A 23,403-nucleotide genomic window follows, 5' to 3' on the forward strand; every position below is an offset into this window, starting at 1 on the left:
TGACAGTCTCTTCATTTGAAAAGCACTGTCAGCTTCTCTTATAGAGCTTCCTTCATTATTTAGATGCTTGATTTGTGAATTTTTTTTTCTTTATTAAAGATGGCAGTTTAAATTGAATTTTAAGTTGATCAGTAACTATCAGTGTAGACATGATCATTTCATACTTATACACTAACATTAAAGTATAGCTCCTGTAAAAGTGCAGGCTTACATCAATAAAATTACTCACTTTTTTAAAAAAATTTACTTCTTTTTATTATTATCATTTTATCATACAGTTCCATAGGCCCTGGGATTTCCCTTATTCCCTGCCCTATGCCTTCCCCCTTCACTGAGTTCCCCTATATCATTACTATAGTAAAGCTCTTCATATACAGTCATATGTCCATCATTGCAGGCATGGACAATGGCAGAGAGTCCAGAATCCCATTGTCAATACATCGTAAACAGTTTCCTTGGGAGTCCATCTTTGATCTGGAAGCAGAGATGCATACTGCACTGTATCCTCACATCTGGATATGACAGTCTCCATTACACGTTTACTATACACCTACTTAAATGAAAAGCCCTAACACAAAATAACAGGAAGGAAAAAAAAATTAACAACACCATGAAGTTAAATAACATGCTATTGAATCACTAATGTGTCGCTGAAAAAATGAAAATCAAGCAGCTTCTTGAAAAAAATGAGGCTACTGTATGATCTATGAGTCATTGAAGAATTTAATCAGAAGAAAGTGTTTTGAAGAGGTGAAACTAACAAAAAAAAATCAAAATCCATGATATATAGTTTCCACTGATCTTTGCTGGTGAAATGTGTCTCCTGTAGGCAACTAATAAATGGTTTTGCTTATATTTCCAATCTACTACTCTATGACGTTTGATTGATGAGTTTAAGTCATTTACATTCAGGATTAATGGAAATAATGCTGCTAATTTGGTAATGGTGATAATTTGGTTCTGCCATTTCAGTAATGGGTTGTTCATTGATTTATTCTGTTGTTATTGTACTGGGATGTTATTTTCATTTGCCTTTGGTTTTGGTGGGTACTATTCCTTCTCTCTGTCAAGAGAATATCTTTAAGTATAAGTTGTAGGGCAGGTTTGGAAAAGGTATATTTTAACTTTTCTTCACTGTGGAAAAATTTTACTTTGTTTTCAAAGACAAAGGAAAGCTTTGCTGGGTACATTATCCTGGGTTGACAAATTTTTTTTGCCTTTAGAATCTAGGATATGTCACTCCATTCTTTTCTGGCCTGTAGAGTTTCCTGTGAGAGGTCTCCTGTGAAATTAATTGGCATTCCCTCATATGAAAGTTGATTTTTTTTTTCACATGCACATTTAAGAATCCTTTCCTTATATTCAGTTGAAGAAAGATTGATCATCATGTTGTGGTGAAGATTGTTTTTGATTAAGCCTTTTGGGAATTCTGTGCCCCTACTGGATGTTGCTTCCCAATTCTTTCTCTAGGTTAGGGAAATTTTCCCTTATTATTTAATTCAGTACATTTTTGAACCCAGATTCTCTTTCTGTACCATTTGGGACTCCCATAACTCTTATATTTGGCCTTTTAATAGTGTCTTTCAATTCTTGAATACTTTTTTTTAGCCTGATCCAGCTCTGCTTCTAGCTTTTTGTTTGTTTCCCCCTGGTGACAGGAAATATCTTCCAATTCTGAGATTCTTTCTTCTGCCTCCTTCATTCTATTTGTAGACTCTCCACTATACCTTTAATTTTCTCCATGTTATTCTTCATTTCTGATATATCACTTTCATTTGATTCATTTCCAGTGTGACATATTCCTTGAATTCCTTGAATGCCTGCATTATGTACTTCTTGTTATTGATAAGATGTTTTATAACAAGTGTTTTGATCTGTATCCCCCATTTTCTTGATGTCTTCTCAATTTTCTTGATGTCAACTCTGAAGTTGGCAGAGGGTTTTGTTCCTTTACATGGGAGTCATCATTAATATTCATTTTGCCTTTGTGCCGTCTTTTGTTCTTGGTCACTGTACTTCTAGTTATCAGGATCTTCTTGAGTCAGGTTTGTAAGCTCTGTCACCCACAGGTCTACAGTTTGATTTCACTTATTGTGGTTGGTACACAGCTCTTTGTTTACAGTCATTGTGCCACTCTTTCTAGTGAGTTCCAGGTCTAGGTTACCACAATGGTCTCTGTAGACTCAGCTTCTGGCTCACCAGTCTCTACCTCCTGTGGTACTGTGCTGAGGGTGCACAGTTGTCTGTATGACCTTTCTCTCACTTCCAGTTGGAGCATTTCCCAGGATTAGAGAGACACCAGGTGTCCTATATAGCTAGGTTTTTGTTATTGCTGATCTCTCCAGAAGCTGTTGGCTGTTTTGAGTGCCACACGGATCTATTTTGACCCGTATGATGCTGTAGTCGGTATTATTTCCCTGTGGGACCAGCACAATGCAATGAGTTCTGAGTTCTTGCTGAGCTCTGCACATGCGCAGCTCACTGTTGTCCCCTGCAGTCTTATTGTTTGCCACACTGCAAAAAATGGCGCCTCATGTGTCACTATTAGAGTTCTTGATCTGCTAGCCAGCGGGTCTGAGTTCTACCCGGACCCGTCTTGGGTGGAACCTGTAAGGTATCACTTTGTTGCAGTTCAGTGAGTCAGAATTGAGTTCACTCCCAGCTCCATGCATGCAAGGTACTGCCCCATAACCTTTGTCTCCTTAAGCGAAATAGTGCCTAATTTGTCTCTAGGAGGCGGACTGGGCTGTGAAATCCATCCTGTTTCCACACTGTCCATGGGGTGTGCTGCTCTCTCTCTCTGCTCCTGGTCAAATCAAGCAGAGCAGCAGGATGGATCTGTTGGAACTTGGTGTTCTGGCTGTTTGTGGAGTTCAGATCGCTGTTTGCTGAATGCGGCTGGGATATCACTCACTGAAACCCCACACCATTGTTTTCGCTGCTTTCTTCTCTTTCGCAGTCTCCAGGTGTCCCTCTGCTGTTGTTCTGTCCTTTCCTGTTTCTTGGAATGTACCCTCTTTGTTTCACTGGCTAGTATTTCTACATATGTGTAAACGTGTCCTTACCCTATTCTGCCATCTTGATTCTAGCTCTCACTCGCTTTCAGTAAGGGGAATTGTATTCTCTTTGAGAGGTGCCTGACATGTATATCTGCTTCCCATGCCTCAGTATGTGACAATCATTATCCATTGCCATAATGTTTTATGTTTTTTAAGGTTTGTTTATTTGAAAAGCAGAATTGCACAGAGGGAAGCCTTTTTTTTTTTCAGTTTATGTTTTAGGTTTTTTTAGTTTTTTTATCTTTTATTTATTTTTTAATAATTGTTTTATTTTTTATAGTGATTATATAGTTGATCAAGGTGGGCAGGATTACAGACAATTAGGTGAACTCACTGTTTTTGGGGAATGGGTAAAATAAAGAGGGAGCCATACATGACTTTCCAAATTTCCCAGTGCCCAGGTATTAGGAACCGCCATCTGACATCAACCCAGGGTCCCAATGTATGCATAATCTGAGGGTTCAGCCCGAGTGGTTTGGATAGTTCTGAAATGCTGTCCGTTTCATCGATCCTAGGATGATGCAGCCCTCCCAATGTCCATTGGCTGATAAAGTCAACCTCAGGTCTCCACTGAGAGCACTTTTATCACTGGTTCACTAATGAAATGGCCTTAACAGCTAGGGCCCGGCCAGACAGAAGTCAGGAACCAGCAACCTCATCCAGTTCTTCCACATGAGTAAAGGAGCACTAGGGGCCATTTTCTGTTGTTTTCCCAGGTGTATTAACAGTGAATTGGATCAGCAGTGAGACAGCAAGTGCTTCAATCACACTCATTGTGCATTCCTGCATTGCAGGCGGATGCTTAACTCACTACACCACAACCTCAGCCCCTTAACTTAGCTTTTCCTGCTCACTTACTTTATGTGCATGCTTGATTTGTAAAAGCTATCATATGCTCAAGAGCTTACTATCCTTCATAATCTTTATAAGATGTATCTAAAACTCTTATTTTTAACCATACCTACTGCCTGTTACTGAAGAACAGTCTGTAAATTGGGAGGTTCTCAGGAAGTCCCACAAATATAGCTTGTATCACTTGATGTTGATTCTCTGGGTCCATGGCAAAACATTCCTAATTTTTATACATTCCTTAGATGATTGTGAATGTCACCTTAAATTAGTAAATTAATTGCTACCCAATTAAATGATCTGAACTCTTCAGACCTGAAGTCAAACCCTGATTCAGACCAGATTCAGCATTGCCAAGCATTTATGACTATTGAAGATTAAGTTTTGATGGAATTTCCTAAATAAATAATACAATCAGTGGGCTGTTTGTCAGTGTGTATATGTGGTAGTTACTTAGATATTTAATTCATCTAAACTTAAAATATGTAAGAACTGTAAAGTGATGCTTCACTTCTTACTCTAATTGTCAAATTCACCTTTTTATAAACATGGATAAAGGCCCACCATTGTGGTATAGCAAGTAAAGTCGCTGTCTACAACTCTGGTGATGTGGCTGTCACACTTCTGATCTAACTTCCTGCTCATAATCTGGGAAAGCAACAGAAGATGGTCCAAGTTCTTGGTATTGCCCCACATAAGAAGCTTTCGTGGTTCCAGGCTTCTGTCTCTATCACCCTTGCCATTGTGGTCATCTGGAATGTGAACCAGCTGTGTGTGTGTGTGTGTGTATGTGTGCTTCTGTTTCTGTCTTCCTTTCTGTATATTCCTGATTTTCAAATAAAATAAATATTTTTTAAATGTAAAAGCATAATAAAAATGAGGGAAGGGGACAGTACTTTGAAGAGAGCGAAGTTATCTTGCACACAGGAACCAAACATTACAGATCATGAAAGGAACTTTTGAAAGGTCACTTTGCAAACTGTTTGATAATTTTTATTTAGAGAAAAATGGACTATAAATAAAGCTTTCTACATATGAAACGAAACATATTTTTTCTAAGAAGAATATTCCAGAAGAAAAAAAAAGAATATTCTCTGTTGAAACAGTGTGAAGATTATAGTAATCATTTCTCAAAGAAAAACATTAATTTTTTTTTCTTCACTAGGTATTAAATGAATTCATTTGTCTTAATTGCTATGAATTATGAATTTTATTTTTTGTGTTTATAGAACATGATAGTAGTTTTTCTTTGTATTAAAAAATTCTGTGATTGGGTGGGAAAATATGAACAAAAATTTCAAATATACGTTTAAACTAATTCACTATATTTATAAGGTAATCCATAAAACTTCTTTTACCTCTTAGAAGTTTGAAAGATAACTGTCTAAAATAATACCCGTTAGTGATTATTTTCAGTAAAGCTATGGAAATAGAAACCAGGATCTATTTGCTGTTTTGAAGCATGTATTTTTGTATACTGCGTATCTTACATCTTCTCCTGAGCACTTTCATTACATTCAATAATGTGGCATGAGAAGGTTAAATTTTTAAAAATGGTTAAATTAGTTATTACTTAATGTTCTCATCTTTGATACCTATTAAAATTTTTTGATGCTTCTCAATGTTATTGTTACTATATCATTAAAAAAAAAGTTTTCTGAGCACACTTGTCTAGATACTGAAGATAATAAAAAGAAAACGGGGGGTGTGTAGTCCATGTAGCCAGGTTTGGCCTACTCATTCTTTCTTAATTTGTGTAACTTCATCACTTTGTACATGAGATAGATTAACATTTACTTGTTTTGTTGTTGTAATGTCTTTGTATCATGGTTAAATTAGCTTTGTGAATTGTTTTTTTAAATGGTTTGCTCACTTTGTTCTGTGGAAAAATGTATGGATTGATATCCTTTTGTTTATAATATTGGTGATTTTAAATATTTGAAGAATACATGATGAAGTCATCTGGGTCTTTTGTTTATGCTAAAATACTTACTTTCTCCAATGATTTTAGGGCAACACATTTCTTCTTACGTCATTTTAACATGTTATAGCTTTCCAAGAATTTTTTCAATCAATTTTAGAATCACTGGTATAAAGTTGCTAGTGATGCTCTCATGCTTTTAATTCCTGTTGGATCTCTAATAACTTCTTTCTTTTCATTCTCATATTGGCAATTTGTGCATTCTCTTTTCTTTTGATCATCCTTACAAGTTGTTAATGAATTTTGCTAGTGCTTCAGAGAATCCACTTTTGTTATTTCTTTCTATTGCGTGTCTCATTTCCTGCTTGAAAACTTTGTCCTTCTGTTTAATTTTCCTCCTCACTTTGGAATTAAATTTGGCATTTTCTTGATTTATGAAAATGAATACATAGATCATTGATTCTATCTCAACATTATCACCTTCAAAATGTCAATTTTATGCATATATATTATAATTTTCTATGTTATCACAGATAAAAGTTTGTCTTTTTTTTAAGATTGATTTATTTTTATTACAAAGTCAGATATACACAGAGGAGGAAAGACAGAAAGGAAGATCTTCCGTCCGATGATTCACTTCCCAAGTGAGCGCAATAGCCAGTGCTGCGCTGATCCGAAGCTAGGTACCAGGAACTTCCTCCAGGTCTCCCACGCGGGTGCAGGATCCCAAAGCCTTGGACCGTCCTCGACTGCTTTCCCAGGCCACAATCCGGGAGCTGGATGGGAAGTGGAGCTGCCGGAATTAGAACCGGCACCCATATGGGATTCTGGCAAGTTCAAGGAAAGGACTTTAGCCACTAGACCACACTGCCGGGCCCAAAAGCTTGTATTTTTTGAGACTGGGTTATTTCACTGATCATAATCGTTTCCAGTTGTACCCATTTTGCTGCAAACAATAGGATTTCATTCTTTTTTATAGCTGAGTAGTATTCCATAGTGTGTGTTACACACACAGCAATAGATGATTGAATTTAAAAATGTGGAATACTATATATATATAAAATGTGGAATACTATATATATATATGTAATGGAAAAATTTATATACACACACATATATATCTCACACATTTTGTAAATATATTCATCTGTTAATGGTCATCTAGATTGATTCCATTTCAGCTGTTGTGAGTTGAACTGCTGTAAACATGGATGCACAAGTATCTCAATCAAATGCTTCCATTTCATTTGAATATGAATAAATTCCCAGAGTGAGATGACTGGGTCATACTATAGATATGATTTTCAGGTCTCTGAGGGATCTGAGTATATTTTATATTTACACCAATAGTGGATAATACCTTTTCTCCCATGTCCTTATCAGTATTTATTGTTTCCTGATTTTTGAATGATAACCATTATAATTGAGTTCAAGTAAAACCTCACTATGGATATTATTGGCATTTACCAGATAATTACTGATTCTGAGCATTTTTTTTTGTTTTAAAGATTTATTTTTATTATTTTTTTATTGCAAAGGCGGATATACAGAGAGGAGAGACAGAGAGGAAGATCTTCCGTCCAATGATTCACTCCCCAAGTGAGCACAATGGCCGATACTATGTCGATCCGAAGCCAGGAGCCACTTCCGGGTCTCCCACGCGGGTGCAGGGTCCCAAAGCTTTGGGCAGTCCTCGACTGCTTTCCCAGGCCACAGGCAGGGAGCTGGAAGGGAAGCGGGGCTGCCGGGATTAGAACTGGCACCCATATGGGATCCCGGGCGTGCAAGGCGAGGACCTTTAACCACTTGCGCCACCGCGCCGGGCCCGATTCTGAGCATTTTTTATGTGTTTGTACGTCATTGTTATTTTATCCTTTGAAAAATGCATATTCCTGTCCTTTGCCCATTTTTTAAATATAAATTTTATTTTTGATGAAGTTTACATAGTTGACCAGGGTGGGAAGCTTTGAGCACTAGGTGAAAGTGGGTGAAACTATTGTTTCCAAAATTTCCCTTTTTTCTTCCTGTATCTGGGAGAAGAAGGAAGACAGGGAGGGAAGCTGCACCCAGACTCCCAGCAGAAACTAGGAATTGGGAATGGCCAACTGATATCATGCCATGGTCCCCGATATGGAGCATGGGTTCTGCCCCAGATGGTTTCATTAGTTCTGAAATGCTGTCCATCTTGCTGCTCCAAGGATGAGGAAATTCTTCCAAAGTCCATTGGCTGCTATAGTCTACTTTAGAGTCTCCATTTGCCCGGATATTTGCGCCAACATTTGGCTGGGGTAGTTGACCCATTTGTTCTGTCCTCCTTTCTCTGTACTGCTACCACATGTCCTCTGCGGGTCCCCATGGGCTACCATATCCTCCATGTACATTTGGGCCTGACATCCTCTACTCCGTCTTTTCCACTGAGGAGGCTCAGTTCTTATGCACGTACTCCACAGTTAGAACACAGATCCTATGATTCTCCCCATGGTTGGAGTGCTGAGTCCAGAGGTTCGGTTGGGCTGATCCCCAAAGAAATGTTTCCTGAAGTGATCCTAGACCTGATTCATGTGTGTGTGCTTGTCACTATGGGGTCTGGCTCAGTTCATCACCCACGACAGCCTATATCACATTGGTAGCTGCAATTGCTGGATCAGTTTTATCTGCAGCCCCATCTCTTATGTAAATCACTGCTGCAACCCAGCCTAACTCTGCCCACCACACACTCAGCCCTCAGGTACACCAGTGGGAATTAGAACCTAATTGGAGCATTCCCCAATAACCCCCAACACACCTGCCCCATCCCTGGTTCCTGTGCTTGCCAATATGTGCAGCAGACTGCTACAGTCTGTCCCACTTCCCATTTAGCTCTCATACATGTCAACGGGCATTGAAGCCTGATTCAATACATCTGACCCCACTGTCCAGTCCATGATCATGCTTGTGGGTGCCACCTCATGTCTAGCCAATCCTGTCCTCAGCCCTGGTTCTCATGCTCATTAATGGGAGTTGCAGCCCATCAGAAAGGTGCCCTACTGGGCCCTCTCTTAGTCCCGAATCTTGCACTCTGCAAGTAATTCTGTGGTATAACTTGACAGGACTTGCTCCCTGCCCCAGCACTTGCCAGCTGATGCTGTGGCAAAGTCCAATCAACCTCCCATTACTCTGGCTCATACCTTCACCAGTGGATCTAGTCAGCTAGCCCAGCCTGACTCTCCCCCTACTCCTGTTCACATGTAGGCCAACAGGTATTGTAGTCTTGCCAAGTCTTGTCAGCCCCTGGTTACAGTATTCACTTATACTCACCAGTAGGAGCAGTTCTTGCCCATTTTTTTTTAAGATTTATGTATTTTTATTGCAACGTCAGATATATATGGAGGAGGAGATACAAAGAGAAAGATTTTCTGTCCAATGATTCACTCCCCAAGTGAGTGCAACGGCTGGTACTGTGACAATCTGAAGCCAGGAGCCAGGAGCTTTTCCAGGTCTTCCACATAGGTGCAGGGTCCCAAGGCTTTGGGCTGTCCTCGACTGCTTTCCCAGGTCACAAGCAGGGAGCTGGATGGGAAGTGGGGCCGCTGGGATTAGAACCGACACCCATATGGGATCTGGGCGTGCAAGGCAAGGTGAGGACCTTAACCACCACTGTGCCAGGCCCTTTGCCCATTTCTTAATGAGGTTTTTTGTTTTGGGATTGTTGAGTTTCTTACATTCTTTATAGATCCTGAATATTATTCATTTATAATTTGCATGTTTTGTAAATATGTTCTCCCATTCTGTCAGTAGCCTTTCCATTTTATTGCAGTTTCTTAACCTGATGTAATCCATTTGTTTTTTTTGCTTTTATTGCCTGTGCTCTATGGCCTTCCCTGTAATTCTCTGCCTGTACCTGTGTCTTGAAGTGTTTCTCTGATTTTTTGCTAAGAATTTTATGGTGTCTAGTCATAAATTTAGATCCTTGAATCATCTAAAGTTGATTTTCATGTAAAAGAATCTTGTTGTATGCTTCTAGATGTGTAGATCTGATTTTCATAGCACCGTTCTTTGAGGCGATTGTCCTTGTTCTCTGGATTGATCTCCATCCACTTCTCAGTGTTTGTTGGCTGCAGATTTTGTGTTCATTTCTGATATTTCCATTCTGTTCCATTAATTTTCTTTTATGTGCAAATATCAAACTGTTTTGATTACATCTGTCCTGTAATATATCTTGAAGTCTGTTATTCTAATGCCTTGAACTTTGTTTCGATTGTTTAAGAATGCTTTAGCTATTCAAAATGTCTTATGATCCATATTAATTTTAGCATCATTTTTCTAGTTCTGAGAAGAATGTCATGTATTTTATTTGGCATTGCACTGAATCAGTAAATTGGCTTCAATAATATGAATTTTTATGACAATTCTGTAGTCTACAAACATGAATTTTTTTAGTTTTTGATATCTTACTTCTTTAATATTTTGTAATTTTATCATAAATATCTCCCCTTACCCTGTTGTTTTGCATGCTGCATTTTCATTGGATGGTAATATACTTTTATTGTTCACTTTAAACAATGTTCTAATTTCTATTTCTTTTTTCTTAAGTGTTTTTCAGAAATACAGTACTTGATTTCTAAATGTTTATGGGCTGTCTAGTTATGCCCCTATTAGGAATCTCCAGTTAAATTCTGTGTTTAAGCTTATATTTGGTGTAATCAGTTCTTCATAATTTTGCATGGTTGGTCTTACACCCCTGCATATGAGCTATTTTTCTACTTTCATGTACCTTTAAATACTTATGGGTTCTATATTTCTGAGTGGTGAAAATTTAGGGTTTTTTTTTTTAAGATTTATTTATTTTTATTGAAAAGTCAGATTTACAGAGAAGGAGAGGCAGAAAAATCTCCTATCTGCAGCTTCCTTCCCCATGTGGCTGTATTGACCAGAGCTGAACTGACCCAAAAACAGGAGCCAGTAGCTTCTTGCAGGTCCCCCATACAATTACAGGGTCCCAGGGCTTTTGGCATCCTGAACTGCTTTCCCAGTCCACAAATAGGGAGCTGGATGGCTAACTATTTTCCAAATACAAATAGGACAATTTGTTCCTCTCTTTAATAGTTTCTACCATATGGCTTTGTAAACTAATTATTTATACATTTCTTTCTCTTAATGCAAAGCTCAAAAAACCATACTATATTAATCTTTATATGTTTATATTTTATTATATTTTATGTTTATATTTTATTCAAAATAACTATTGACATATCAGGTATCCAACGGATATTTGTTAGTAAATATTAATATATTTTTCATAATGATTTAAAAATAAATTACCGGTACACTATGAAATTACCCCCTTAAATAGGACATAACACACAAATAAATGTCATAAATGTGAATTCTCCAACATGGTTGAAATCCATTCACTCTACCCTACAATAGACAGAGGGAGTGAGATCTTAAAAATGTTGCCCAATTTTTCTCCTCTCATTCCCTTCCAAAAAAAAAAAAAGTGCCAGTTACGCTGATCACTGATGAAAGCTACGTCACTGCATCTACAGAAAGAGCTGTGTTTAATCATAGTCTTATTCCTCAAGTTTGCAGCTACATAACAGCTTTACGCTAAATTATAGAAAACGCATGAAGAAATTAATTGGCTTTAATGCATATTCTGTATATCCTTTTTCTATGCTTTCTGGTTTGTATGTTCAAATTGACTTGCTCATTAAAGTTATCTTTTTGATATAATAATATGTCATTTTTTCATAACGCCATAAACTTAACTTAAAAAATGAAAAGACTGACATGATAAAGAACTTTTCTGTAATTGTATGTTGAAAACCTGCACAGACATACAATAAATCTTACTAATTAGTAAGAATGCAGTTATACTAAATCAACCAAAGATGCACAACTTCCTTTTCCATATGTCTTTGTATCATGCTATGTGTGTGGTTGACACTCAGTAAATGTGTTCATTAAACCACCAAATAATGGGTTAGGCATCTTTCCATTAATCACAGACTGTAACAAGTACTTGAATACAAATGATTTCTTTATGTTTTGGTTTCATTCACAGTAAACAAGTCCGAGCAATGTTAGGGCAGTTCAGCCAAGCAGAAGATTTATTAATGAAAGCTGGAGTGCAGCCAGGGACTTTCGATGGAGTTCTTTTGGATCTTGGGTGTTCCTCCATGCAACTTGATGCTCCTGAACGAGGTTTTTCCATTCGGAAGGATGGCCCCTTGGACATGAGAATGGATGGTGGCAGGTGAGTATTGGTGAAGCATTTCTGCTCACGGTAAGAAATTAATTTCTAAAGATAGGAACTCTGAATTCAATTCCTTCTTTTAAGCTGCAGAACTCCCATCACCTGCCTTCATGTAATAGAACCCATACATAAAACATTAGGTTTGTTTGCTACTAATGTTACTTTAGCATTTCTTTGGATTTGGAATTCTTAAAGAAATAATTACTGTCTTTAATTGAAACAATAAAATAAATTTCACATTGGTTATCATTTTCACTGATACAGTATGGCATTTAGACTACTGGCAATATTGATAAATACATTGATAATGAAACAATGGATCCATCTTTATGCATACACAATGGGGTCTCTTGTGAGTAGCAGAATGGATTATGCAAAAGTATTCTTGGAGAATACTGCAAAGAAAGGCAGTATTCTAGAGGTCAGTAATGTATGATTTGTTTGGTCTCTCGAACAAGCACTTCAGCTGCATCTCTCCAAAGAAACTGGAAATTTATGCTATTATATTAAGCCTAGTACTATACATAGGATATATTTTACACCTCCTCTTCATTCCTCACCATGCTGGAAATAAATAAACTTTGTCCTTTGTTATTCAAGTAGGTCTATACATGTTACCTTACATATTAAAAATTTTACATTCAGGGAAATAGATCAAAAGTGCCTTTTTTATGTAACATAAATTTAAAGCACCTGTGTCTGTGCTCACCAGTGGCACTGAACAGGGATTGGCCAACTTTGTTTTTAAAGCTTACTCTTCCTTTTAGGAAATGTGTCCCATAAAAAAATGACTTTGTTGTAATAATTATTCACATATCCCTTTTCCTAGTGTTGTGTCATGACATGTTAACTTCAATTGTCTGTTATTTTGCTGGAACTTTATTGTTGTTTAAACTCATACTTTTTCTACATATTTTTGTCATTCATAGAATGAGTAATGGTATAAAAGAAATACAATAAAAAATTTTTAAAGACTCAGGGACTGATAAATAGTAAAGGGCAAATTTGTTCTTGTATTTGGAAATAGAGATCCTTTACCAGGGGTAATAAATTATTACGAAAATATCTTTTCTTCATGTCTTAAATAAGATACCCTCTGAAATAGAATTACCTAAGAATGTCACGAGTAGTAAATCCTCTTATTGTTAATGTAGAGATTTACAAGTAAATTTTAGTTTGAGATACTACTCAAGATCTTGACAAGATTATTGCTTCCAGTAATTAATCTGTAACTTATACATAATGGATACTTTCAGAGTTAAGAAAATGTATCTTTAAGTGAGTTTCAGGGATGACATAAACTGTAACCTACTGAAAGATATTAACAGATTGAAATAAAGTATATGGCATTCAGAAAGAGGATTAGAATTATGTTAATTACATAGTAAAATCAGAACTGCAAATATGTGCGGTAGTTAAGCCAAGTTGTAGTACAAGATGAGATAGTCCTAACATCAACCCCCAAATGTGTGTGTGGATATCCATTTATTAATTAAATGTATTTCTGCTTCTTTCAACAATTCTTTGAAGTTAAAATGTTACCTTCAACAGATGATAGATATATGACTGCTTATGAAGGACCATACTATCCTAATAATATGGAGAAAATCAGTCAGAGGTTGGTAATTTGGAGGGGGATAGGGAAATCCCAGGCCCTATGTAACTGTACCATAAAATTGAAAATAATAATAATTAATGTTACATTCATTACACAGATTTTTTAAAAATGAGACTCCAATAGTTAAAATCTTAATTAGGAAAGCCAAAATTCTAATCTAAATTGATCTGACTAAAGATCATGTCTTAAGCGTGAAAACTGAAAAAGCAAAGCCCAATAACATGCAAAGATGGCTCAGCTTACCATTTAAGATGCTTGTTTATATAAAGTAACCAAAATAGACAAAAAAGTAATCTTAAGATCTGAATAACAATGTTGACAAGAGACAGATGGAGAGAAAGAGAAATGATGAAAAGGAAAGTACATGGTAGAACAAGGGACAGAGTGAAAATAATAAGATTTTCTCCTGGAGTTATAGGTGTATTAACAAGATATAGTTCAGCATTTTCAGCAGGTACTCAGATTTTCTATACAGCTCCTCTCTAGTTTGAGCCTCAGGTCTTAAAACTACCACATTTTTATTAAAGTCCTCCAATGTGGCCCCTACAATTAATAGAGTATATTTAACATATGAGTAGTAACTATCATTAACAAATTGTTTCCTAGCATGTAAAGTAAATGTTAACATATCAGACTTCTTTGGAGTATTTCCCTAAAATAATATATAATTATCTTTTCTGCTATCATAGTTTATTCTCTTTGGGCAAAAGTCTGGAAGATATTTGTTTTTTAGCAACTGAAATTATTATCCAGGTTTGTTTCATATTGTTTCATATTGTTTGTGAATTATCGGTTTTTACCCTATATTAGGCATAAGTGGGTATACCAGTGTTGTTAAGCATTGGACATAGTATGCATTACTGCCGGTAATGTTCTTGTTTTTGAGAGGGAACCTGACCTGTTGTATCTGTGTAGACAAAGTTCTCTTTGTGTCTACACAGAGTTGATTACTTGTCTCAGATTTAGTTAAGTTCTGGAGATCTTAAGTTAATTCAAATTTCATCAGTAAGCTTCATATCTTCCATTCCAAAAATAAAAAGATGAAACTAATTTAAACTTCAGCAACTTAAATGTCAACATTTTTCAGTGTTTTAGCTGTGAGAAAATGTATAGGATCAATAATGGTAACTTTTTTAGATTAAAGATAGTGAAATAACTTCCTGGTGCTTTGAACTTTATGAATTATAAATAGTCACCACTTGCCATCATAATGGTGGTTATTTGAAATGAAAAATCTGTTTCATTCATAAAAGACTTCAGTATCTGAGTTTAAAATCTCTGAATTTCTCTTAGATTGTGTGTGTTTCCAACTTTAGTTCTCAGCACCCTGCCGTTTCACCTCTTGTCAATGAAAACTGGCGTCAGTGGACTAATTGACTGTTGTTGTGTGTAGGTACCCTGACATGCCCACCGCTGCTGATGTTGTGAATGCTTTAGATCAGCCGGCACTTGCATCCATCCTCAGGACATATGGGGAAGAAAAGCATGCCAAGAAAATTGCTTCAGCAATTGTTCTGGCACGTACTGTCTGTCCCATCACCAGAACCCAGCAGCTTGCCAGCATCATTGCAGGTACTCTTATTAATTTGAAACAATGTCTTAGAGAATAAGAAAGAAAAAAAAATATGTGTACACACACACACACACTCTCTCTCTCACACACTCACTCACTCACACACATTAACCCCCAAATACCTAAGGCATTCATTAGTACTTGAAATCATATAAGGTAGAATTGTGTCTGTCATTTATCAGTTTTGTATGCTTTCTCTGTCCAACACCTCTTCTCTACATACACACAGTTTGGGAAAAATATACCTTAGTTTACCAATTAAGATAATAAAGAAGTTTTTAATGTGAGGTACTTTATCATTTTTGCCCAGCAAAGTAAAACATTGTCTAGAGCAAAGAAATCGCCTGATCTAACTCAGAGCATGACAAGCATCCTGTATAAGGTTTGACATTACTTTTCTTACTTTCACCTTTCTGCATTTTAATATTTTGGGCAAAAGGAGAATTGCATTGCCCAACTGCTAAAATAAAATCCAGTGACTCATATGTCTATTCTAAACAACCAGCTAACAAAGGATGTATGATGTATAGGTTATTCCACTTTGTGAATGCTAACTAAATCAGCCAGAGGGACTTATTGAAACATTTCATCTTTTCTGCTGTTTGCCACCATAAACCTCTTGAACCTAAGTCTAGCCAGGAGATGCTTTATTATAGCCTTTCGTTTTGAAGCCTGAGTTGTTTCACAGCTGCATTTCATGATGAAAAATCTTCAAGGTAAGAATGCAACTCGTGCAGTTATTTGATGGAATTCCATCGTTAAGTCCTGCATCTGGCTGGACCATTTGAAATCCTATATCATTTTTGTTTGCCAAATGTGTTAAGATTCTTTTCAGTGATTCCTATTAAGTTACATAAATAATCATAAACGGAAAAATAAAGGATATCTGAGTAGCTTATTGAACGAAACTGCTATTGGCTGCTTCTATGTATTATTCATAGATCAAGCAATAAAAATTATAAATTCAGGTCATTACAATTTAGAGGTTATATTGTACTTGTATATGACATACTTAAGTAAGGTTAGATTCTACAATGTTAGGCTGATAATACATAATAATTGAGTAAATTTTCAATTTTTTAGCCTGTATACCTCAGGGCTTTCCCAAGGAATTTAGATTCCTTTCTGCAAGTGAGAATAAAACTCCTCTTAGCTATGTGAATATAAAATATTTCATGATGTTTTGTTTTCTCAAAAAAAAAAGTTTATAGTAGCATGCTGACATTAAATGCATCCTGTCTTTTATCCTTTTTTCTTCCCTCTCTATATTTATTAGAATGACTCTACCATATCCTTTCTGTCATTTTTACCTCAATATTTTTTTCTGTCCTCCATATTGGAAATAAAGGCAGTAAGAAGTCACAGTTTCTATTCGTAAGAAAATCTAAAAATTTCTGATGCTGAAAGTTTGGAAATAGAGAACATACTGAAAAATTGGAGGGGAAAAAAAAAAACGAAAACTCCCACCTTATACCTAACAAACATGAGGCTTGCTCAAGGTTATGAACTAATATTTATTGACAGTACTAATCTGGAATAGTATAATTTGGAAGCTTATGAATTTGATTCATAGCTGGGAATCTGCCTTTAAAAAATCAAGTTGGGCCCAGCATGGTGGTCTAACGGTTGAAGTCCTCACCTTGAATGCACCTAGGATCCCATATGGGTGCTGGCTCTAATCCCAGCAGCCTCTCTTCCCATCCAGATCCCTGCTTGTGGCCTGGGAAAGCAATCAAAGATGGCCAAAAGCCTTGGGACCCTGCACCTGTGTGGGAAACTCTGAAGAGGTTCCTGGCTCTTGGGTCCTGGCCATGGATAAGCACAGCTCTGGCCCTTGTGGTCACTTGGAGAGTGAATCATCAGACGGAGGATCCCTTCTCTGTCTCTCCTCCTCTCTGTAAACAAATCTTTAACTTGGATCTATTCAGGAATTGCAGAGAAATGCGTTTTCACAGAAATCAAGATGTTATTTTTGTATACTATATCACTTAGACAACTGTGTTTCATTTGCTGTAATCAGTTTTTAAAAGTCAGATGGAAAAAGCAACTGAAGTCCTAGAAAATAGAAATGTAATTTTAAACTATTCCAATAAAGCTGGAGGAGGAAGGGGAGTTTGACTAAAAAAAAAAAACCAAGTTAACTTTCTTCCCATGACCTTACTGTAAACCTAGGGAAATAACATTGTTGGCGTTCGATAGAAATTATATGGAGCAGTTTAAGTATTTTCACAAGAATTGTGATTTAAAAATCACATTAGGGCTGTGACAAGTTATATGATCTTTGAGAATATTTCTATCTATTGGTAAGTAAGCTTTATTTTATTAAACTTTTAACACATTAACTTCTGTATAATGAGTCCATTTCCCTCTCTAATATTTCCTGATAATGACAAAATTCATTGATGATGATAGGTTTTTCTTGGAAAAGAGGAAGTAGAAAAAATATTTTGTGGTCAGTAATGGCATTTTTAGGATAGACTACAGAGTACCAAGCACTGTATTAAGCACAAAAACATTGAAAATGAATCCGGCATATCCCCTGTGTTTACAAAGCTTACAGATTAATAGATTATGTAGTGAAATTAGTGAATTAAAATTAAAATGAATCACACTATAAGCCTTTAGTGAAAACCTAATTGAATAAAATTATGATTATGTAGTTAGTAGAAAATCTGACAGAAGCAGAGAATTATAAAACCTATACATCCACATATGACAATTATCAGTTATTTTTATTTGGCAAATTTAGTAATTATCTTTTGTTTGTCAATTTTTAAATTAACTTGCCATCTCATGGTTCTTGTCAAAAGCAAAATATATCGGTCACTTTTCAGATCATTGAGATTTACGTGAAAAATTTTAGTACAAGTCATCGATTCACTGACAGTTAAGAAGTGATAGAAATTTCATAGTATTATTAGTATGTAAATATAAATGAGAGATATTTTATAAGTACTTGGGATTCATGTTGATTAAATGTGTAGGCCTATTTCCTAACTGGATGCTTTCTGCCTTTATTCTGACTTATGAACTAGGTACATGAATAGAGCTTAATGAATGTTTGTTGAACAAATAATTCAATAAAATAGTATACATTCTCAGCAGAAGTAAAATGAAAATTCAAGGAAAAAAGTCTAAGTTGTTAAGTATTACTCAAAATCAATTGTCCTCTGCCCTTCACATTGAAAGATATAGAATCTAAGCATCGTAGTTTTCTGTGTAAAGTGTCTTGAGGGCTGGGTTAGATTCCCTGGACTTTATGCTAGGTATATGCTTGCAACGAAGGAATCTCAACTGAACTTGAACTGTGGTTATGCAGCAAGGTGGAGGAATCCACCATGGGGGGAGGTTTGTGGGAGGGGTGGGGGAATCCCAGTGCCTATAAAACTGTATCACATAATTTTTTAAAAAAAGTGGAAAAAAAAAGAATAGAGCCCAGAACAGGTTAAAAACCCTTAAATATGTGACCAAGTGAATAAAAGACTTTGTCTCTTCCTATCAAAAAAAAAAAAAAAAAGATTCCCTGGACAATGGAATTGAAAGCATACAAGTTCTGTTTCAGATTGTGTTGTGTTTTTGCTCCTTGAACTTAAGTATATCATGTCGATGATGTCATTTCCTCATCTTGAAAATGAAATAATCAGTTATTGCTGTGATCAAAAAAAGAATGGTCTGAATGATATAAAGAATATTCACTGTGAAATTTGAAGTGCAAGTATACTTGAAAGCATTTTTTGTCCTCTATCCAGAACTGTAATCCAGAGAGCAAATACATACATAAGTTAGGACTCTTAGTTCTTTCATTTTCACTTCCACAGCTCTGTGGCTAAATATTATTTCTGATGAACTGAACACTTCATTCGAAGCTGTTCTTCTGTTACTTGACTTTCAGGGATGAGAATATTTTTTTTTAATTACAGCATACTTGTATATCTTTTAACAAAAACATGTTTACCTATGAAATGTTGTTATTCTTAAAAATTATATAACAGATTGAACTCAAGAAATGGAACATTATTTAGAATAATGGCTCATGCCTCATGTTGTTCCCCAAATGATTGTTATTTTCTAGCAAAGTTTTATTAATCTTCCATAATATAATAAAGCAATCATTAAAAACTTGTCACTATCATTGAATTTTAGTGGAAAAATACTTTTCCTAATGAAATTTCTCAAACAATTCTTTCCTTGTGTTATTATTTGGCAATCTACATTTTGTGTCCTCCATATTTCCTGCAAAACACTCTGTATACTAACATTTCTATTATGAATAAAATAAAAATAAAAGCTTGTTAACATGCTAAATTATCACTTTCATGGAAAATTGTATGATCCAAGCTATAGTCAGCTTTGACAGCAGAGTGTCGTCATCGCCCATGCTACTGCCTGGGGTTGTGCAGTTATTAGCTCTTGTGTCATTTCACTCAAGTTCAGGTTATTGTATACTATGTGTGCTAATTTAACTTCGTACCAATTATCAAATGACATTTTGTAAGTAAACTTATTTTCATAAGAGTCCTTCTAACGGACATGCTATACAAGAAGTTCAACTCGGAATAAAATGAAATGTTTCAAAAACCTGAAATATTCTTTCTAAGAAAAAAAAAACCTGACTATTCTCATTTTGTAGTACCAACCAAGTGACTATTTCTAGCCTTATTGAGTTATTTAAAAGTGATAAATAATGTTAGCTAACACCTGCTATGAACAAGTAATAGCATATACCCAAAATTACTTTCATATGTTAATTCACTTTGTAAGTATCCAGAAGGCAGCTACTATATTTTTTATTTTAAACTTATTTTATCTAGTTATCCTTTAATAGGCAACTGCATTGATTCCATATCTTAGCTATTGTGACTTGAGCTGCAGTATATGTGGGTATACAAAATATCATATACTGATTTTATTTTGTTTGGGAAAGTTCCCAGAAGTGAGATGGCTGGTTCACATAGTAGATATGTTTAATACCCGTTCAGTAGATGAGGAGGCTGAACCATGCAAAGGTTAGGTGAGGGCAGGGATTTGACACGCCATGTGTTGACCTCATCCGGTATCAGAGTCCTTCAGCTGGAGTCCTTGCTCCCTTTCCCATCCAGCTTCCTGTTCATGTGCGCCGTGAGAAGTAGCCAGTGATGACTTAAATACTTGGGTACCTGATACCTATGGAAGAGACAAATTGTGTTTCACGGTTCCCTGCCTTGGCCTCCTTCCCCCCCAACTTTTGGTGGCATTTCTGGAATGATGGAACAGATGGAAGAAGCTTGATCTTTCTGTTTTTCTCTCTTCTCCTATGCCTTCCTCCCTCCCTCTCAAATAAATAAATTCAGTTAAAAAGTATTAGATGATTTATCTCATATCAAATTCAGCTGAAATTTGAACTGGTATTGGAAAATACAAGTTTCAACCTACTTCTTTTTTTTTTAAGATTTATTTATTTTTATTAGAAAGACAGATATACAGAGAGGAGAGACAGGGAGGAAGATCTTCCATCCGATGATTCACTCCCCAAGTGAGCGCAATGGCCGGAGCTGAGCCAATCCAAAGCCAGGAGACTCTTCCAGGTCTCCCACACGGGTGCAGGGTCCCAAAGCTTGGGGCCATCCTCAGCTGCTTAGGGAGTTGGGTGGGAGGTGGAGTCACCGGGGTTAGAACCGGCAGCCATATGGGATCCTGGAGCATTCAAGGCGAGGACTTTAACCACTATGCTGTCGAGCCGGGCTCTTAACCTACCTCTTGTTCCAAATCATGACAGTGCTTTGTTTATTTGAAATGTGGAGTTTACACACACAGAAACACAGGGGGATGTGGGAGGGGTGGGGAAACAGACAACTTCCATCTGCTGCTTCCTTCTTTCATTCTCCCAAATGGCTACAGTAGTCTGACCTGAGCTGATCCAGAGTGTAACTGGGACCTAAGTCTAAGTAAGCCCTTAGGCTGTCTTCTGTTGCTTCCCCAGGTTCATTAACAGTAAGCTGAGCCAGAAATGGAGTAGCCTGGACTGGAACTAAAGCCCATTTGTGATACAGGTGTGGCAGACAGCAGCATTACACACTACACCACAACACTGGCCTCCTCTAAGTACCTTTATTGCGCTAAAATATAGCGTGTACCATAACTGGAGGGTGATAAGAGCTCAAACTATAAGGAATTTCAGATACTGGTGAGGGAAAGCTGAGAGGTTTCCCAATTTTTTGTTGTTGTTTCCTTTTGAGTGATAAATTGGCATTAAATTGCCTCTCTAATTTTAGTGTATCAGGCCAAAAGAATTTATTTAGTATCCGGAGTGCTTTGTTGTCTATGTGATTCTTTTGCCAGCTATTGCATTTCATTACTCTTAACTTTTATAAATTCTTTCAATATGCATATGGTTACGCCAAGTGCTTTGCAAATGTATAACAAGGATGGCCTTTATTCCAGTTCTTAATATCTTATTTCTCATTTCTAGTGCCGAACACATAGTAGCTACTTCAGAAAAATAAAACAATGTAAAGAATTTACCTGAACTGGGTTTCTGAGTGGTAAAATTCTACTTCATACACACATGTAAAAATAGTTAAAATTCACGATTATAATATATATCCTCATTTATCCATCACAAATGCATTTTTATCTGAAAGTCATACAATTAGTAAGAAACTTAAAACTTTAAAAATGTTTAATGCCACCTACTGCCATAACACAGATATGATTTTGTATATTTATCTTTTCCTTCTTAGATTTTTGGTTGAAATAATTGCATGCATATAATTTTATTTTACTTCATATCTTATATTTTATGAACTATTTTATCAATATTTATCAATATTCATAACAATAGATATCAGAGAAAACATAATTTAGTTGGTTGCCATTTTTAAGTATTCGTCTTCCTAGTGGTATCTATTAAAAGCTGTATGGCAAATAGTTTGGGCATGTTTTAGGGACTTGTGGTGGGAGGAAGGCTTCTTCCTTTAGGGTAAATCCTCTAAATGGGGCTAAATACATATATCTGCCTTGATTTGTTGTAATATTGCTTTTAAAATGGATATCTTCCTTGTAAAAACTGAAGCCTTTTCTGAAATTATTCAAAAACACCTTACCTAAAGCAGTTTATTAAGATTAAGCCTGAAGGAAGATCAAAGAAATTAGGAGGATGTTCAGGTTTGAATTTAGATATGAGGGGGGAAATGGGTGTATTTTTTATATATGGAGAATTTTATCACATACCCTTTAATTCATCAGAGTCTGCTAGTTTTTCAACAAACCAATTAGTGTAAATCATAGAACATAACCTCTACCATCTGGAAGCTTATATTTCAGTAAAAGGAAAAAAAATTTGTAGAAGATGGAGAACTTTACTGTTGCAGGAAATATGCTAAAATGGGGAAAGCACCTTTATGTTGGAATGTAAAATTTAATTTTATGAGTATGTACTGATCTTACAAGAGAATCACTATTAAGTACTTTTTCCTGTTACCATGTGCACAGTATAGAAGATGGAAATGGGTTAAATTTGGAAAAAATACATTTTGCCCTGTAGAATAAAGTTTCAAATAATGCATTTTATTTTGAAATTTAAATATACTAGAATCTCTTGCTGTAGCTTTTGCTTTGTAATTACAACATCTAGGAATTAGGTCTCAGTCATTCATTAATCTTTTGAAAATTGAATGGAAATATTCAGGCCATTGAAATACGTAATAGAAATTATAAATCATTTTGACCATCCCATCCATGTTGAACAAATTAAAGCATAAAGTCATATGCTTTATGTTCACGTAGTTTTATTTAAAACTGCATATGTAAAGTTTCAATCCTTTGATTCTAATCTATTTTTCTTATTTCATCTCAGCAGGTAATATTTCTTGCTATGTTTTTGTTCAAGCCTATAACTTGATTTTTCTCCTTATTATATGAGCATTTGTAAACCTCAGCCACCCATAGTGAGATCATGTTGTCAACGATACTAACCTGGTGGGAATTAAGGATTAGTTCAGACTCTGAATAAGATTTAAAACCTCACTGAGTAAAGCAAATTTTATCCAGAGCCATTCAACTCCACAGATTTTAATTAACAGTTTGAAATTTGTAATATTGCTTGAATTTCAAATAGGAGAGAATTTAACACTATATTAAAGGAACCGAGGCAAAAGGACACAAGTT

At 35.9% G+C, this 23,403-nt stretch overlaps 1 protein-coding gene across 1 annotated transcript in view; it reads left to right on the forward strand.

Annotated features, from left to right (window-relative positions):
• Nucleotides 1–23,403, forward strand: part of METTL15 (methyltransferase like 15) — a 141,306-nt gene that overhangs the window by 104,697 nt on the left and 13,206 nt on the right. The window contains exons 5-6 of the mRNA XM_040980019.1: nucleotides 11,876–12,067; nucleotides 15,079–15,257. Coding sequence (XP_040835953.1) covers nucleotides 11,876–12,067; nucleotides 15,079–15,257 — 371 coding nt within the window. The remainder of the gene's footprint in view (nucleotides 1–11,875; nucleotides 12,068–15,078; nucleotides 15,258–23,403) is intronic.

The sequence above is a fragment of the Ochotona curzoniae genome, unplaced genomic scaffold (assembly GCF_017591425.1).
Source record: "Ochotona curzoniae isolate NIBS_2020 unplaced genomic scaffold, NIBS_Ocur_1.0 contig_3432, whole genome shotgun sequence".
NCBI classification, from domain to species: Eukaryota; Metazoa; Chordata; class Mammalia; order Lagomorpha; family Ochotonidae; genus Ochotona; species Ochotona curzoniae.